We start from the raw sequence: 20306 nt of genomic DNA on the forward strand, positions 1-20306 counted from the left end.
GCGCCCACGGGGCTCACAGCAGCTCCAATTGTCCGACTGGTCGGAGGACTGCCGGGTTCCAGTTGGTGACGGACTATCAGGAGTGCCGGACCCCTGGATGCCAGACAATTGGAGTTTTACTGTATTGTGCCCCCTTTCACAAATGGGGGAAGAGAGATTAAGTGACTTGCCAAAGGTTATGGAGTAATTCTATGGTAGAACCAAGAACTGAACACACAGCTCTTGGGCAAGATTCTCTGGGCCCATAGTGGCCATTTTACACTGTTTAAAAGGGCACGAAAGGGTCCAAAAAGGCTTGGCTCAGCTGAGAAGAAGTCCCATGCCTCAGGCACAGGGAATGACAGCCATTAAGCTGCCTTCTTCTGAGGGTCCCTTGAAACTTCTGTTGTAGTGGGGGTGTCATCAGGCTGACACTTCAAGTCCCAGGGCAACATGTTAGGCACCATCCACTCCCACCTAGCAGAATAGTATATAGAAGAAAACACCGCTGGACTTGCACTCGCTTGGGGGTGGGGGAAAACACATTGGCTATGTCTACACTACGCATTTCGCCGGAAGAGGCAATGCAAATGAAGCGCAGGTTAGCATTTTCTCATGCTTCATTTGCATAATCTCTTCCAATCCATTTTTGCACAAGAGGTTTTTGCACAAAAACATGTAGTGTGGACATGTCCGTTTTGCACAACCCCACTTTTAGCTCAAGATCCTTATGCCTCTTGGGATTGGCATAAGGATCTTGAGCAAAAAGGGTTTTTTTTTGCGCAAAATGGACATGTCCACACTGCATGTTTTTGTGCAAAAACCTCTTGCGCAAAAATGGATCTGAAGAGATTATGCAAATAAAATGTGAGAAAATGATAATCCACACTTCATTTGCATTGCCTCTTCTGGCAAAATGCATAGTGTAGACACAGTTGCTCTAAGGAAACTGCTTGGGCTATAACAAAAAATTGCAGGTTAAACCATTTTTGCAAAAACTTTCAAGCATGAAATCTCCCACTCATGCTGTTGGACAGTTTCTTGCACATCTTTTACATGGCCTGCCTCAGCTTCCCCTGAGACCTCCCACTGCCTTTTCTACCTCTCCCTGTCAGATGTCCCTTCTAGCCACTCTGCACTTTTTGTACTGTAGTTACTCCTAAGCAGCTTCTGTGAAGAGCATGTCTACCACCTATGTGTTTACAATATCCCTTACCTGAAACTTTACTTAACGCTGGCTTTTAAAATCTTTTTACTTTGAGTGTACAGTAACTGAGATGGACAGAGAGTTTCATCAGGAATATGGAAGATTTTTTGGAGGGAGGAGGTAAAAGATGGAAATGACAGCTTTTTGTGGGCATTTTCACTGGGTTTAAAAGGGCCAAGTTCTTTCTAGTTTGTGCAGCAGTTTTATCAGCCAATTTTCATTGGTTGTGGAAGTTTCCTATTATACTATTTACTAAACCAGGCAGCAAAAATGTAAAAGTAAGAACACCCCCGAATATAAACTATCGTCTTCAGGGCTGTAACAAGGGCGAGGCGAGTGATGCACTTGCCTCCGGTGCATAGCTGAGAAGGCGCAAAAAAATAACATAGAAAACTAATTACTTTAAGACAGCTACTTATTTTAAGACAGCTCCCACGCTCATTAGCATCGGCTGGCCTGCAGTTTACATGGCAGGCTGCACGTTGCCGCTCTACAATCCAACAGTCACCAGCCACGGCAGCTGCCCAGCATGTCAGCTGCTTCCGAGCGGCGTGGGAGGCCTGATACCGGCGAGGCCACACCAAGCACCACTGTGAGGTGCTCTAGCACAGTTCCCAGGAGCAGGGCCAGGGAAGAAGGGGCTCAGATTGCCCTGCACAGGGGCAGAGGTGCAGGGGGCGAGGTGGGGGTGTCAGGCAGGGAGCCAGGACTCCTGGGTCTTGTCTCACCTCTCCAGGGGAGTGACTCTAAGTCTTAGGGGTATGTGATTAGAGCTGGGGGTTTGGGAGCTACGATCCCTGGGTTCTATGGGTCGGGGTAGCAAATAATATTAATTTCAATGCAATTGTTCATGAGTTTGCCTCATTAAAAGCATGTAGAGTACAATTATAAACAAATACCTAATAGTACCTGACATGGTGATATTTTATAATGATAGGTATACTAGCTGGAGTTAGCCGGCATTGCTCGGGAAAGTTGATATAACTGAGGTGAGGAGTCTGAGGGGAGGGAGGGGGAAGGGAGCCGTGCGCCTGCCACCCGTGTGCGAGCCTGCCCTCCGCTTCCTTGTCCCTCCGCCGGCCTTCGTGAGTGACTGTCCCTGCTGCTTCCTCCAGGAAGCCGATTCTCCCCGCACTGCCAAGCTCCATGCAGCCCCGGGGAGAGGCGTCTGTCTCTCATCTCTTCCCTCCCACAGTCCCTTAAAACCTTCTCCTGGATGAAAGGTTAGCCCATGCAAAGTTTGGTTGCTGTAGCTCTTATAGTGTCTAAGTTATTAAAGCACAAACATACAAACATTCTCCTTTCTATATTACTAGCTGGACTTACCCGGCGTTGCTCGGGAAACCAGAGGAACAAAATTTAGAAAAGAAGGGGACCCCGAGCCAAGGGACCCCCAGAGCCACAGACCCTGGGGGCTGATGGCTCCTGGCCCACACCTGACCCTCAGAGCAGCAGGACCCTTCTCCCCTTAGGACTGAGCAGCAGCCCCCAGGAGAACAGTACACAGTCATGTGGCCAGTAGCAAGGGGACTTCTCTTTGCAAGGTTGTCTCAGGGATCCACCTGTCCTGCCTTAGCAAGCAAAAGCTCAGAGCTCACATGTAACCCTGATGGCTGGAACCAGACCCAGAAGAGCCCAGCTCACAGTACAAACAGCAGCCGGCTGGCTTCACAGCAGTGAAATGTGTGGAGGATTTAACTCGGCCCCTCCACACTGCGCTGCAGCAGGCAAATGGATTCCTTCTGCTCGGATAAGCCCAGCGAGCTGAGCAGAAAGGCTGGCTGGCTTTGGCTTTGGTTTTGGTTTCCGGAGGGCGGGGTTGCAGGTGGGGAGCGACCCCAGCGGGAGGGGAGGTTACACGCAGGAGGGGCGGCCCAACTTGTCCCCGGGGACAGGGCGGGTGCCCCGAGCCGTTGTGCACATGAAGGTGGAGGCACTGCGTGCCGGCAGGGGGAGGAGAGGGGAGGGGAAGATGATTGATTATGTAACCTCGCAGGCAGCAGGGGGCAAGTCCAGGGAGGCTGCATGCGGGAGGGGCGTCCCAGCTCGCGCCCGGGGCCGCAGGTGCTGCGGGAGGCAGGGCGGAACCCCGATCGGGCCCAAAAGTCCCTTAAAACCTTCTCCTAGAGGAAAGGTTCTCCCATGCAAAGATTGGTTGCGGTAGCTCTTACAAGTGTCCAAGTTATTAGCCCACAAACTTACAAACATTCACCTTTACATATTAGATAGGGTGGGACTTGGATAGATGTGGTGGAAGAAAGTCAGATTCTCTATATGGGGAACAGGCTGGAAGTTAGGGAGGTGGCGGGCGAAGGGTGGGAAGGAAGGGGCACTGTCTGTGTGGGTCATGGGCTGGCAGTTTGGGAGATGGCAGGTGAGGGGTGGGGAGGAGCAGGGCACTCTCCAGGCAGGGCACAGGCTGGCAGTTTGGGAAGTGGCGAGGGAAGAGTGGGGAGGAGCGGGGTGCTGTCTGTGTGGGGCACAGGGTGGCAGTTAGGGAGGTGGTGGGGAAGGGAGGTGGCAGTGTGCAAAAGAGCCGACCCCGCTCCTCCTTCCCTCTCCCCCCCTTGTGTCTGGCCCATCAGCGCCCTTTTCCATGCTGGTGCCCCTGCTCTCCCCAGGTCCACCTGAGGCGCGCCTGTGCCATGAGGGCGGTCCTCCGTGTGCCACCTCTGCGCAAGCGCCACAGGCCCAGAATAGCGACGGCCTGGGAGCGCATTGCTGCAGGTGGAGCTAGTGTGGGGGAGGTGGGAGGGGAGAGTGGGGCCCCCGTCACACCCTCCCACAGTACCTTAAAACCTTCTCCTGGAGGAAAGGTTATCCCATGCAAAGTTTGGCTCTGGTAGCTCTTATAGTGTCCAAGTTATTATAGCACAAACTTACAAACATTCTCCTTTATATATTAGATAGAAGATATGTATTAATTGATTATTATAGTTATGAGATCTGCATAAACAAACATTGTGTTATTATTATTATTGTTATTTATGTATTTTCCCTTTTTCTATTAAATAACTACTATGAATATATACACACACAAGGGGGTGCAATTTTATATTCATGCCTCAGGCGCAAAGTTAGCTTATTATGGCACTGATTGTCTTTATAAAATCCAGTCTTCCACCACACGCTGCAATGGTTCCCTGTCTCCCCGCTGATATATTGCATTTTTAAAAGCGACCCACACCTTGGGACTGTGGAATCTGATATTTCTCTAACAGTGTTGAGACACACACGACCCATTGGCTAAATGTAAAGCGGAAGTGTAACTCACCAGAAGCAAACCCTCTCATAGGCTTATTACTCACCCCTGCTCTAGTACCACATGTGAAAAAAAAAAAAATCACATATGCGGGAATTGATAGCAAAATATGGGAAACTTTTGGATTTCTTACCCCTCCTCTTTTTCATAGTTTTTTTTTTAAAGAAATAAAACAAATCGGAGGGCTTGTTTATACTGAGAAATTATTTCAGATTATGGTAGCGTGTGAACATCATGCACAGATTCCTGATGAACTCCTAGTGCAGACACTCTCATTGCAGAATAAGAGTATCTTTGGAAATGTATTAAGCTAATTTGAAATAATAGACTTATTCTGGAACAAGAGCATCTACACCAGGAGTTAACCTGGAGTGACAATTCTGGAATAATATCTTGTTAAAACAAGTTCTAAATTAGAGTTATGTCAAAATCTGCCTACATTATTTGAATGAAAAAAATCACTTAGGATGAGCCTTATAGGCCTTATATTTCATGTTGTATGTAACTTTATATAAATGTTATGTATGTGAATGTTACGTTAACATGACTCTTTTTTTCAGCTGGATCCAGTATTGGAAAAGTGAGTGCAACGGACCAGGATTTACCATTTACTGGAATCACCTATTCCATTATAGCTGGAGGAGGTACTCTTTCTTATACAAACATATTCTGGATCAATCCAAATGAAGGAAATCTGCAGATTATTGCTACATTAGACTATGAAACAACGCAGAGGTACATTGTCACAGTGCAAGCTTCTGACCCAGAGAAGTTTGCTACGGTCTCTGTGAGTAAAATGTTATCACTTCTGTAAATGCCTCCCCTAGATGAGACAAAATGTACTCTATGTCCATGATCAACACAAGACTTTTGCATAGCTCAGTGATATTTGCATCACTGAAATGATATTAGGCCTGTGGGCAGGCCCTCTACACAGGGCTGAATTTCACACAGAGGAAGGATACAGTGGGAGGGAGCTAGGAGTTCAGGCATTTAAAAAAAAAAAAAGGTTGTATTTATTTGTTCCTTTGTCTTTAAACACCATCTTTTATCTGCCCACTATTCATTCTTGATATTTTAAATGGGCAGTAAGAGAACTTTCTGTGTATCCACAAAAGCATTAAAGGGCTTGTTGATACATACAGCAGGATGTTGAGCACAGATACTGCAGGCTCAGCTAGCCCAGGTATAAATTGCTGTATGGACCTTGAGGCACAGCTTAAGCGAGTGAAGTGTGCCCGGCACTCCTGGAATCTAGGGTAGATACTGCGCATGGCTGTCTACATGCCCAAGCAAGACCTCCCATGTTTCGACTGCTATTTGTAGCAGTGTAATGTACTGCTGGCTCTCTGAGGCAGGAGTCTTTCCCCACCACAGCAAAAAGATGCAGCAGTGGGGAGAGGCTACAGCATCTTCCTGTTAGAGCCTCTCTGCAGCTTCTCACCTCCCAGACCCTTTCCTTGCAGCGAAAGGCCCTGTCAGTGAGGAGCTGCCGGAGCCTTTCCCCAGTGCTGGAGTCTTTCGCTGCCACATGTAGCTACACACCAAAGTAACAAGTATGGCTGCAGCCTGCTTTTCAACTGTGGTGTATCCCTACATGTGTAGTGCCTGGATTCCACATGCCACCATAAGAGTTTACATACACTTACATTCACTCCTGATGTGTTTCAGAGAACATCAGACTTCTGTTCCTTTAATGGATAACATCTGCTCCGCTCCATTTGTTGCATTACACTTGATTTTGACAGTACATCCTGCATTGTCACCAAGATTTTAGGGCCAATTCTCCATTCCAGCCAAGAATTACTTGAAGGATCAAGGGCTGGGGGAGAATACTTACCTGCTCACACTTCCTCATCTCCACATGGGAAAGGGTTGATCTACAGGAGGAGGGTTCCCTTCATGCATGGAACAATCCCCGAAGTATTACTAAATGTACAGGGAAGCTTAATTAACATTTGTGAAGCACTTTGAGAATTTTAGGTGAATGGCTCTCTCTAATGAGTGTACGGTATTATTTTCCATTCTGAGTATGACATATTCTAGGCAATTCAAAAGTCCCACATAAAACAAAGTGCAATGTTAGAACATAATCTGCCTCAAGGAATTGGAGTTCTAAAGAAACATTGGTCACAACATGAGTTCATGATCTCTTGAACATTAACATGTCTGAGGCAAAAACTAGATTAATGGATCTTCCCTATTGCTCGTGTTCAACTACTGTTGATAAAAAGAATGAAGAATAAATTCTACTCTGGCACAGCACAGTGGGAGAATCTCACTTGATCAGCTGGATTTCTCTTTCAGGTAACCATCAATGTTCTTGAAGAAAATGATGAAAAACCAGTTTGTTCAGCCAATACCTATTCGTTAGCAATCCCAGTAGACCTGGCTGTTGGGACCAACATAGAGGGTTTCAGGATAGAGTGTGTTGATCGCGATTCTAGTCCTAGATCTTTCCGGTACTTCATTAATTCAGGTACTGCACTTGTTGACTCTTGAATATCCTTCTTGTATACCTGGTGCACAGGGAAAATACTTAGCAGTAAACTATCCACTGGATTTTGTGAAAAAAAGTCTAGGACATGTTACATGATAGGCACTTTAGAAAGTAAAGATTAGGTAGCAAGAGCTTCCAGTTACTTTAATGGCAAAACAAACACTGACTTGACTAAAGTCAGCCAGGCTGCTACTACTCTTGTACACAGGGACAAATTGTACTTTCAGTTATAATGGGGTAAACCTTGAATAACCCAGAGGACTTAATGGAATTCCAGTATTTCAGTTTTTTATCCATGTAACAGAGCGGAATTTGGAGCACTGCTCCAAGCTGTTCTACATGTGCATAAGAATCCACACACCTGAATGACATTGTTAAGACAATCTAAGTCCCTATGTAGACAGCCCTAGGTTGTTGGGAGACTTCTTCTGTTGACCTACCTACTGTGTCTCAGGGAGGTAGATTAGCTACACCAACAGGAGTGTCCCATTGGCATAAGCATTGTCTACAGTGAAGCGCTACAGCAGCATAATTGTGCTGCTGTAGTGTTTTAAGTGTGGGCAAGCCCTAAATTATGTTGGTGAGCCAGAATAGCCCAGGATTGGGAGACCCTAAAAGGTGTGTTTTAAAGCCACCTTAATCCCCATCCCAGGCTGTAAATTCTGTGCTGTTTCTAGGGAAGGTGTAGCACAGTATCTCATGCAGAGTTGTAAAGATCAGCTCATTCGGGTACTGAGAGGATCTCCTTCAAAAGCCCCTAGCATTAACCCTTCTGCAAAAGTCTGATCTCAGAGGTATGTCTCACTGAAGGTGCTTATCTCCTACCTTTAGCACTTCAACTATGGTGTCACTGTACATCACATCCTAGGAATCAAATTTTAGAAGCTAGAGTCACGTCATAGAATGGATCAGTGCTAACGCTGCTGGAGCACAACATCCTTTTCAGTGGTTTCTGAAGGCAGTGCTGTACAGTCAAATTGCAGAAAGAAGTGAAATCAGTGGCCCTTTTTACATCAGTATTTTGTGTGTTTTATTTTGTTTTGTTTTTTGCTTTCACTTCTAGGTAATGTGAATAATCATTTCATATTTTCACCAAGTTCCGGCTCCAATGTCTCTGAGTTGATTCTAGCATCTAGATTTGACTATGACAGTGGTTTGGATACGATCTGGAACTACAGACTGCAAGTCTATATAACAGATGACAATTTGCTGTCAAGTTCAAACAGAGCTACAGCCTTCATTGAAACTGGGACAGTAACATTAAGCATCAAAGTTATCCCAAAACCGACTACTCCCATCACTATTACAGTAAGTTCACTGAAATCCTGAATCTTCGTCTTAATTCTATGGCTGTTGCATGGGTATGTCTATGTTGGACAATTAAAAAAAACTGAGGGTAAGTGCATTCAAAAGAACAAAAGAATTACTTAGAGTCCAATGGTAAGCATCTTCCACTTACAGTGAAATCAGTGGGAGATAGGGAGCTCAGTGTCTTGCAGGATTGGACCCATATACAAACAACGTTTATTTTTATTTCACTTTTTACAACAAAAAAAAGGCATCTACCCAAAGGTCTAGGTACCATGCCATCACCTAAGATCACAGCCAATACAAGAAAGCATCCCAAACAACCTAGCCCCTGGTCAAAAATCAAAAATCAAGCTATAATAAAATAATTGATTAAAAATACTCCACTCTGCAACACTCAACATCCCACCCCCTCTACCCTTCTACTCTCCCTACAAGCCTGAGAAAGAGATGGGCCCTGCTTGAGCTGTGGAGCATGCATGTGGAGACAGGTTCAGTCTCATGTTCAGAGCATATGGCTGAGAAGTTCTAGACTTTGACAACCGTACTGATAAGGAGAGAGCAGGAGTTAACCTGTGCCTGGGATATTAACATTATTTCACACAGTTCTGAGCCCTGGTCTACACTAGAGATTCATTTCAAAATAACTCCCCTTCTTTCAAAATAACAAGCAAAGTGTCTACCCTACCAAGCCCATTTGTATTCTGATTGTCATGAGGGATAACACTTATTTTGAAATAATTCCCAAAATAACTATTATTTCAAAATAATTTCCTAGTGTAGACATGCCCTTAGAGAGAGATTTTTGGTTCCTAGCTATACCCTGCTTTGGCTGACACACACATCTGGGTGTTTCTTTAATGACAGAATACAAATTAGTCTGTGTGTGAAAATCAAAAAGGCAGCATAAAACTAGCTTTCAATCAGCAAGAAGGTTTATTTCTCCATCACTGGGGTCACACAAATATTAAACCCAAAGACTGTCCACAGCACGTCTCATTCACCCTCATGCAATGTTTTCTTGGGTCTCCAAAACACAGAGTTACAAAGAAATCTTAAGTGTAGGATGGAGAGTTTATCAATGCCCTAGGTATAGGATGGTCTTTAGTGGAGCCACTTCTAGAGGAATTGTAGTTCAGAGTCACAGTTCTTCTCCTGTCCCCTGGCATTTCTCTCAGAGGGAGAGGATTTGTGCCAAAGCTTTACCAGATGCTAATTGCTTCCCTCATCCTGTGCCATGTCCACGCTGCTGGTTGGTGTTTTAAAAGAGGGGGGTGCTGCCAGGGGTCTGTCCATTGTTCACCTCTCTGCCCTCCTGCTTGGTGGCCTCATCTCCTGCTCTCTTCAGTGCACCTGGACCAAGATGTGGGAAGGGAGAGGAATCTTATATGCTGTGCCCTAAGTAAACCCACAGCTGAACCAAGTAGAGACCAGCCTGGATCAGAACCCCAGAATCTTATATGTGGAATGTTTGAATCACAAGAGCTTAGTTCTGAAAGTGCCTGGCTCCCTCCAAGGGGGCAGAAAGGGATGGAGAATGGGAAGACCCCTGGCTGCACACCCAACTGACTTCTATCTAATAATATACAAAAATACCCTTTATACAATAGTAGGAGATGGTGACCATGTTGAATAAGGAAAAAATCATGAGTAGCATTCATGTTTTCACGACAAGTGATTTGGGGGAAGGGATTTTTGCCTAAGTTATAACAAAAACCATGTGAGTTGCACTCTCTCACTCACTCCCAACATGATTAGTTGTGGGCATTTGGGGTAGTAGTTTGGTGAAATTTGGTGGTCAATCATATGGCTTTGCTATGTCTAAGTTGTACTAGGAGGCTACTCAGAGACTGGGCAGGTGCAGCTGCACATCTGCATTCCTGCGAGGTATTTTAGGAAGATAATCATCTTAAATTAGGGCAACATATGGTCTCAGTCCCATCAAGAACAGTGGGAGATGGTGTTCATTTGAAAGAGGTCAATTGCTGGTGAATTTTTTTGAAGATTTTATGTGCCTCGCCCTGCTGGCTGATAAGCTTTGTGATGAAGAATAATGAGACAAGATTAATATTTAATATTTTCTTCCAAATACTCTTCACCCTGCACCAGATCTACTCAAGATTCACGTATCTCCCAATTTTTGTGTGGTTACTCAACATTATTTGATTGTTATCAGTCAGCAAGGAATAGCCAGAAAACCTGATGAAATTAGCGCAGAGACCAATTAAAATAAATAAAAACTTTGAATTTTCCATAAAGGCGATGAAAATGAATATTGTGTGAAATTTCACACAGAAAGCAGTAGAGGAAAATATTTTTTGTTAAATAAAGATTGAATACATTTCAAAATACAACCTTGACTGTGGAGCTGTTAACTCCTTAACAATGGGCCCAATCAAAACGGTCTCTGAATACCTCTCATTTGGGGAGAGCAGATACTGCTCAGAACTTTGTGATTCAGACTCATTTCTAAAGCCAAGGAATGTCACATGAGAATTTGAAGTGTCACTTACTTTTATGCAATGTTCCTGCTTCCTCTAGGGTCAACTTGTTTTTATAAAGGGAACGGCATTATTATTACATTGGCACTGAACTGCATACAATGACGGTGCTTGTCAGTTTTGCCTTAGATAACCAGAGACTATTACCTCAACACTGGGTATTATTTCCTGTATTTTCATATAATAAGATAGTGAGGTAGAATCTTATTTATTGTGTTTTAAAACATTTTGTAAGCTGCCTCGAATATTTTAAATATTTAAAAGGCAAAGTAAAAATATTTTAAATAAATAATAAACAAACAAACAAACAAACTAGTAGATCCTGAAGCCTCTGCCAGTTGATCATGATCCTCAGGTAGGCTGTCTCTTGGAAGCAGCTGGCTGGCTGAGTGCTGGCATGTCTCTGCAGTCCCTTGCCCTCAGCAGCTAACCAAGCAGCTTCCATTGGCTGGGAACCAGCCAGCTGGGGGTGGCAGTTGTAGGCATGCACATGGAGATGCCTTCTTCCAGGGACAGAACACAAAATGTGCCTGCACTCAGCCAGCCAGCCATTTCCAGGAGTGGTATAGGGCCAGCCATAGAGAGCCTACCTGAGCCCCACTGTGCTGCCAACTTGGAGCCACCTGTGGTAAACACCTCCCAGACCTAGCCTGCATCCCTATCTCCTGCACCAGCCCTGAGCCTGCACCCAGACTCCCTCCCAGCACCCCCATCATTCACTCTCTCCTGCACCCAATGCTTTGCCCCAGCCAAGAGCCCCCTGCTACACCCAGAGCAATGAGGTGCAGCAGTGAGTGGTGCAAGCTTTGAGAGGGAGTCTGGGTGCAGGAGAGAGTTCGAGGCTGGAGGCAAACTCCCTCCCAGAGCTTGTACTCTTCATTCCTGCAGCCTAACACTTTGCCTCAGCCTGGAGCCCCTTCCTGAACCCCAACCCCTTGCCCCAGCCAGATGAAAATGAGTGAGGGTGGAGGAGAGTGAGCAATGGAGGATGGTGGTGTGGGCAGGGCTTTGGGAGAAAGGGATCCTGGGTTGTCCTTAAATTCAAAAAGCGATCTGGGGCATAAAAAGGTTGGAGACCACTGCCCTAAGGCAGTCCAAAGTTTTCAAACACAATCACAGCACACATCTTTTAAATAAACCACAGGGACACAATCAGGGACATGCTTTCTACACTAGGTGTCAACGACGTGTAGAGTTTACAGCATTTAATCACCTTTTCTATTTTATTTTATTTTCAAAGCCTGCCATTACACTTCTCATCAGAACAGAAAATGTTTATTCTGACTCAGCTTGGTATGTGCCATTCATCATTTCTATTGGTAGCATGCTACTGCTTGGACTGCTTGGATACCTCACCTTCCTGCTGGCAAAATATATCCGTACTTACTGTCCATCAAAACCCAAAGCAGATAAAAGACCACTGTAAGTAATAAAAAACCCATTAAAAACTCACACTCTCTCTCAAGAAAACTTGTGACTTATTGAAAAATGACTGCTACTCATACAATGTGAAGCTCGGAGAGTTAATGAAATTATACTTTAAAAATTTCAGTGCAATATGATATTTACAGTAATAAATGTTAGTAATTGTTGGAATAGGATTCCTTAAAGTAGTGGATCTCAAACTTCTTAGTCCACAGCCCACCCCACTCAACACACCTTTCTGTGGACCACCAGCCAACGACACAATGACAAAATGAGTGCAGGAGAGGGTTGAGTGTGCGCGCGGGGGGTGGGGTTGGGAGTGAGGGTGAATGCAGGAGCGGGCTGAGTGTGTGGGAGTCTGAGTAGGAGGGAGGGTGCAGGAGTGGGGTGGGGCTGAGTCTGGCTGGGAAGTTGGGTACATGAGTGGACTAAGGGTCAGTGGACTGGAAGGGAGGAAGCATGCCGGAGTGGGAAGGGTGTGTAAGGTCATGGTGGGGGTGAGCTGGAGTGCCAGTGTAGGCTCCCTGCTGCACAGGGGGATAAGTCCCAAGCTTGTGGCACACCTGAAAGATGGGTCCATGGGCCACACTTTAGGTATGTCTACACTGTACCCGGAGCTCGAAATAAGCTACGCAATTTGAGCTATGAAAATTGCATAGCTTGTTTCAAGAGTATTTTGAATTAGAGAGCTATTCCAAAATGTCCCTTAATCCTTGTGGAACGAAGTTTATAAGAACATCTGAATAGTGAGCCCGTTATTTTGAAAGCTATTTCAAAATAATGGACTTGTTTAAAAGACGCAGAATAGCTATTTTGGGATATCGGAAGTATCCCAAAATAGCGCCCTTGTCTAGACACACTCTTTGAAAACCGCTACCTTAAAGGGACTATAGTAAAATCAAAATGACATAGAAACTCTTGGTGGAGTTACTGATAAGTTAGTCAAATGCTTTAACTGAACATCACTAGCAGAAAAAACAACTATTGTCACCATCAGAAAGATCATAGCCAGTTGTGTCAAGATCTTTCAGAACGAGAGAGAACTAGTGGACTGTAGGTTATTGTTATTATTCTAGAGGGGTGTGCAAAGAGCAATTTGTGGTAGAAATGACAAATGGATATGGTGGCATATAATCTAGCTATTAACTGGCGCCAATGAGTCATCGAGACTTATGACCTCATGTTAAAAAGCAATCCTGATATTTTCAAGTCACATTTTAAACCTTTCAAACGTTTTAAAAGGTATTAATTTCAGCCCTAGAATTGGATGGGGAGCGTAAAATTTTTTAAAGTGTAATTTTGGGGGATAGCATAACTCCACCATGTTGTTACTGATAAGATTAAAAAATATATAGCCATTCTTTTGGGAGCCGCAACAACTATATTCAAGGCTGTTTTATTGCTTCTGGTAGCTCAGTTGCAGTAGTTAATAATGCTGAGGTGCAGCAAAACAAACATGCCCAAACTAAACAAACCACAAAAGCTCAAAGGAAATATCCTGTTTGCCAAATGAAAAAGAACAGATTTGTTAGGGCTAGGACTATAACATGATTTTTTTGTAGGCAATGGTATTTCATATATTAACTATATTGATAACTTTGTATTTTTATTACAGGATGAACACACCAGGTATGTACCTTTTTTATGCTTTCACTACTTAAGAACAAGCACACCACTTAGTAAGCTACATCTCTATTAGGACTGAAAATATCAAACTCGCTTCCAAAATAGAATTTTGCTAAATTGGGTTTACAACACTTTCCAGTTTGATTTCCATGAACTTGCAAGTTCACAAGTTTTACAAATACAAATACTTATGAAAGCTACAATTTGTTCAAATATTCTCTAAGGCTACGTCTACAATGCAGCCTTTGTCGGCAGAGGCAATGCAAATGAAGCACTCATTAGCATTTCTTGCACTCTCATTTGCATAGTCTCTTCTGATCCATTTTGCAGAAGAGATTTTTGTGCAAAACCCCCCACAGTGTGGATGGGGCAAAAAACCCTTTTGCGCAAGAGCCTGTATACCTGCTTTTTTGAGGAATAAGGGTTCTTGCGCAAAAGGGTTTTTTTTTTTTTTTTAAACAAAATGGCCCTGTCTACCCCGTGGTGTTTTGTGCAAAAACCTCTTCCGCAAAATGGTTCAGAAGAGACTATGCAAATGAGAGTGCGAGAAATGCTAACGAGCGCTTCATTTGCATTGTCTTGGCCGACAAAGGCTGCAGTGAAGATGTAGCCTCAAAATAAAATTTACTCTCCTGTAGAGGGCTAGTGCAAGGGCTGGCTGCACATTCCCAAAACAAATTTCAGATGTAAAATTCCAAAACTGAATGAGATTCAGGCCAAGGATTAAAAGTTTAAATAGTTTTGAATAAAGAATACATGTGAATTTCTAAATCTTTTCAATCAATGTAAAGTAAAATCCACTGAGGAATTTAATTTGTGGCAAACTATTCACCTCTACTTCTAGGACAAGACTGGAAAGTGTGATTAGCAAATTTGGATGCCCAACTTGAAACAGCTGAAGGGGGTCTAATTTTTAAAAAGCTCTGAAAACTAGTCCTGTGAAAGGCATTTCAAAAGTTGGACACCCAAACTTACTAGTCACTCTTGAAAATCTTGACTGTAATGTGTAACCCTGCTGCCAGATGGAGCCTGCAGCAACCAGGGCCAAGTTCATGGTCTAGTGGTTCCTTTTCATCGATAGAACACAGAACTGGCTTGAGCCCCCATCCAGTAACTTGGGAAATTTATACCCCTGGGCACCTTTGAGAGCACAGAGTCTGAGTATAGAAACAAAACATTTAATGAAAAGGAGGGAAGAAACTTAGTTTATTTTCCCAAATTAACACCTACTCACGCTGCTGCTCAGGCACTCATTCACCACCCCTCTCTGCCAAGCCACCCTGATGGCTGCTCGCACTAGACACCTGCTCACTGCTCTTGCTGCATTTTTACACCAGCTACCCTGCTGGCTGCTCATCATGCTTCTCCAACATCAACCTGCTGGCTGCCTGCTCATTGCTCTTGCCATGCCTCTCCATCAGCTGCCCTGCTGGCCATTCACTACACCTCTCCACCTCACTAGCCACTTTTGTTCATCAGCTGGCTGTCAATAGCCTTCTCCTGCCACCTACCTCTCTGCTGCGACCTCTACACATCAATCTTAGTAATTTTAAACTCTTTACAGGCTGGGCATAAACAATGCCCCATCTGAAATATTAGCTTCAGTGGTTTCCAGCACTGGGCAGGCAGTGCAGAAGACACAGTCCTGCCCCTATTGATTTCAGCTCTGATTGAACATTTAACATAACAAAGAGGCTCCTAATAAAGCCTAGTTAGCTCTTATTTTGAACAGTGTAGGGGAAGGAGTAAACAGGTCAAACCAGTCCTGGTAGAATCCTTGGGAAGTGTTTGAAACCTCCTGCCTGGGACGTGTCTCCACCCCTCTTACTTTCACAGGGCCCTGGCATTCAAGCCCCTGGTTTAATGAAGTTTTTTTCAACTGAGGGTGTCTCCCTCATTTGGGAGAGATTAAGCACAGTCCTACTTCCCTATAATAATTACAACATTGGTAACCATATTTCACTACCCCTTCATACAATACTACAGTGATTTGCAACCTAACACCAGCCAAAGTCGATCACTTTGTCTAAGCAGAGAAGGAACAAAGTATATTTACACAATCACATGGAAAGTCTCTCCTCCTCCCAGCTAGCTGTAGGGAAGCATTCTACCAGACCCTGCTTACAAATGTATACTTTTTACATCAGAAAAATCTGATTCCTTAGAATATGCATTTTCTTTTCAGCAGAAAAGAAGAAAGTTAAGAAAGAAGTGGTTCTGGTGAGTACTCTAAATCACAAACTAAAGCAAGTGTTTGGCCCAAACCAATTCTGCAGCATGGTCATGTAACCTGTGGAACTTTTGGATTAGACCAATGAGAGGGATTGCAAGTTGGAATTCTTGGCATAGTTTGTTTCTAATGCTCAACATGTTTCCTATGTAACTGTACAAACCCATTATCTCAAATATCAAATGGTGTTATTTTTTAATTTAGATAGATCTGAGAGAGTTTTTTTCATAGGTATGTAAAGAAGATTGGAAGCCATCACTAGAAATACTAATGGGAATTTTACTAAGTGGATCAATAACCCCAGGTTAGAACCTGGTCCCATTAGATATTATGAGGCAATGAGAATCTGATCTAAACGAAGACGGTGGGTTTATTTTTCACATAACAGTAATACTCAGGTATTCCAACTCAGTCTGATGCCCTGCTGTGCTAAGTCCTATACATATATACAAGTGAAAACCCCTCCATAAAGAGACAAGACAGGCAATAAGTAGGAAGGGAAACAGAGAGAAGTGATTTGCCCAAGGTCACCCAGTAGATAAGTGGCAGAGATTGTTATAGGATCCAGGTCCTGACTCCCAGCCTGGTGCCCCATCTACTAACCATGAAGCTCCTTATCCAACAACAGTGTTTTACTGACAAGGGGCGAAATCCAGGCTTAATTAATGTCAATGACAAAACTTCCATTGAGTTCAGTGGCATATTGCCCAGATCCCTGTCTGAACCTATTTACATTTCAGACAGACACATAAAATACTATGAGAGTAACAGGATGCAGCATGAAGCAGTGTGACTGAATAGTGACACTTACCAGGACTTGTTAGGCCCATCATTTCATTGTGGGCCTTTAGGGTAAGGCTTTCAACTGTCTAGCTTGTTTCCCTCCGACCTGTGGAGAGGACTATGGTGAAAGACAGTTCTGAAGAAGTGCAATTTATAGAGGGAGTGAATGAGGAGATGGAGATGAGGTGAACCAAGTCAGGATTCTTATTTAGTAACACTGGAAAAACTCTTTCCTAAACCTGGCCCAGCGTCTGATATCAAATGCTGAGAAAGCCGGCATTGAAAATAAGGAATCATGAGCTGTTCAGACCACACAAGGCTGGCATTAGGGCTGGTCAACATTTTTCTATCAAAGCTGTTTTAGAATGGAATATTCGATTTTCAACTCAGCAAATTTTTTCATGAACACTGTTTGCTTTCTGTGATATGTTTTGATTTTTCATCATAAAGCCAAACACCCATATACCAAAATGTTTTCAGCCAAAACCTGAACATTTTCTATTCAGAAATTCCAATACAGTGCCTTATGGGAGGTGTTGTTCAGGTGCATCATGTCCCCATTCACCTCTGCACACTGACTAAATTTCCCATTCCCCCCTACATCAGACCAAAGAGTCAGGGGGTCATAAAAGAGACTATTTGAAGGCCAAGCAGAAGCAGCGCCCTATTTCTCCACTCAAACCAATTTTACATGGTGTAACTTCATTGACTTCAACAGTATTACTCTTGACCAGCAGCAGTGTAACTGAGAGGAGAATCAGCCTCTAAATCTTTTAGTTTTGATCATTCTGATGCAGTAAAATGACATGATTAATTCCGGCATAATAGAGGCTTGTTTACTTCTAAACTCAAAGTAGTCAAGGTCCCTTTCTTTTTAAAAATGATAAAGGCTTAAAGTTTGTTAAATGTCTTTCAATATCATGGTCCCATTCCATGGGATAGATCATCAGAAAGGGATTGGTAGTAAGAAAATAATATCAAGTTTTTTTTATAGGGAAGTCCTAAACTCCTTCCCTACTGGAGATGACTCTTTTGTGACTGCACATTTAGAGCCATTTAGCATGTCAGACCCCATTAATTCTCCTTTGAACATTTGGTAGCAATACCCTATGCCAAAATGGCTTTTTTTTTTAAAACAGTTCCGATTAAACTCACCCTAAAGCAACATGCAGGTCATATAAATTTACTTCAATCCCTGTAGGTAAAAAATTTCCAAGTGACTGCTCCTCCTTGTTTAATTATTTCACAGGCTTGATTTCACATTGTGTATCTCTTCATAGGAAATGACCAAGATAAACACTGTCTTTGATGAAGAAGCTAGAGACCCAGGTAAAGAAAAATTAAGAGTAAATTTAAATGTTTGGCTTGAAATAAACTGTGTTGCTTATCTTAACTCTAGCTAGATATTTGCATTTCATATTTAAGGCTTGTTTCCAAGGAGAATGGGAGTTACATTTCAAATCAATTTTGATAAATGCACAGTAATGCAAACTGGAAAATATAAACCCAGCTATACACATAAAATGATAGGGTCTTCTAAAATTAACTGTTACCACTCAAGAAAGATATCTTGGAATCTTTGTGGAAAAGTTTTTGAAAACATCTGCTCGATGTGCAGCAGCAGTCAATAAAGCTAACAATGCTAGGAACCAATAAGAAAGGGATACCTAAGAAGACAAAATATCATGTGATACGATAGAGATCTAATAAAATTATGCATGACGACGAGAAAGTGAATAAGAAAGTGTTATTATTTCTTCACATAAATACAGGAGCAAATAGTTACCCAATGAAATTACTATGCAGCAGATTTAAAACAAACATAAGAAAGAACTTCACACAACACCCATTGGCACTGCCATCTGGCTCAGCTACCCCTCTGTCTGTAGAGAGGGTGAACAGGGTGTACTGCAGAGTGCCCCCAACACCTCCCCCCCCAGTCTTAGGTTTCCCTCCAGAAATGAATGTCCTATATTGCCCATTCCTTTCCTGGACAATAAATGTTATATTAAGTTTATGTCTTTAAAAGGAATACTATGCACACATCCTGTCATCCCAAATGGAGTTCCACAGACACTTCAATTTAAAACTCACTGGATTTGATAAAATAATAAACTGGCACAGCAGCCTTAGAGAAGCCATAACCCGGGCAGCAGAGCTCAGCTGGCAGCTGGGAGGCACTGCAGGACTAGGTGAAGGGGATTCAGCAGGTACTGGGGGCGGACTAGTGTTGGGGGCTCTAAGAGGCAGGGCGCTGGAACTGGTGGGCTCTGGGGGGCTGGGTGCAGTGGGGCTTGAAACAGGAGGCTGGCACTGGGGGTTTGGTGGGAGGGGCTCTATGGGGTGAGGGGCTGGCACTGAAGTATTTGAGATAGGGGACTGGCACTAGGGGAGAGAGGAGGGCGGGAGGCTGGCACAGGGTTGGGTGCAGGGGACTCTGGGGTCAGTGGCTGGCATTGGGGGTTGATAGAGGACTGGGGTCTCTAGGGATTAGGGCTGGCACTGGGGGGCTCTGGGCACCAGGCTTTTGGAGGGTTGGTATCATTTTATTTGCATAATGAACATGCAAACAAATGTTACTAGTCCACCAAAAGTTTGTGAATGGGTTTGCCGGTCTGTGGTATAAAAAAGGTTGGGAACCACTGCTCTGTAGAATTCATACATAATCAAAAGATCAGGCAACACTATTCAGCCAGTAGGTGGCATCATGAGTAACATCTCTCATGTGTCTGTCTGGGGTTGAAGCTCTACAGCAAGTCCATATTTGGTACAAGAGCCTGACCTGCTAGTAGAAGCTGTGCATCCTGCTGGGTACAAATACTTGACATGCTCTTTATGTAGTCTTTCCTGCCTGCCTTAGATCTAAAGCAAAAAATTGGGGAGGTGGTATTTTTTTTATTGGACCAACTTCTGTCAGTGAGACAAGCTTTCAAGCTACACAGAACTCTTCCTCTTCCTCAATAGCTCACAAGCGTATCTCACCAACTTCTGTTGGTCCAATCAAAGCTATCACTTCACTTACCTAGTCTTTTTTATATCTTGGCACTGTCATAGCTCCCAGAACAATGTCTACCAACATTAGAGCTAAAGGTGACAAATACAAAAATCTGGAGGCTCAGATTCATTAGAGCCTACAGAGTTCAGCTGATCTGAAATGCACCACCATGTGATGACATTTATGCCATGACCTAAGTGGTATGCTGCAGTACAGATGTTGCAGGGGTGGTAAAGATGTGCATATACCCTAAAAGTGCATTCCTGCAGCCTTGAGTAGGTTGATTATATGGGGACATTAGTATCTTAAGAGTTTTGGAAACTCATCTTCCAAGCATGGGCCACCGTTATGCTAGCTGAGAACAAGAATGGCCATGAACACTGGGGTTATTTCCCCTGAAATGAGCACATCCTGGGGCCAGTGCCACAACATCCCACTTCTCAGACTTGGATTAATAAATGCTCAGTTCAGCAGAATCAAGCAGAGCTGG

General features: G+C 43.7%; 1 protein-coding gene across 1 annotated transcript in view; it reads left to right on the forward strand.

Annotated features, from left to right (window-relative positions):
• CDHR3 (cadherin related family member 3) overlaps positions 1-20306 on the forward strand; it is a 63962-nt gene that overhangs the window by 40126 nt on the left and 3530 nt on the right. The window contains exons 12-18 of the mRNA XM_025178714.2: positions 5009-5235; positions 6756-6927; positions 8012-8256; positions 11998-12179; positions 13798-13811; positions 15997-16028; positions 18102-18150. Coding sequence (XP_025034499.2) covers positions 5009-5235; positions 6756-6927; positions 8012-8256; positions 11998-12179; positions 13798-13811; positions 15997-16028; positions 18102-18150 — 921 coding nt within the window. The remainder of the gene's footprint in view (positions 1-5008; positions 5236-6755; positions 6928-8011; positions 8257-11997; positions 12180-13797; positions 13812-15996; positions 16029-18101; positions 18151-20306) is intronic.

The sequence above is a fragment of the Pelodiscus sinensis genome, chromosome 1, assembly GCF_049634645.1.
Source record: "Pelodiscus sinensis isolate JC-2024 chromosome 1, ASM4963464v1, whole genome shotgun sequence".
Lineage (NCBI taxonomy): Eukaryota > Metazoa > Chordata > Testudines > Trionychidae > Pelodiscus > Pelodiscus sinensis.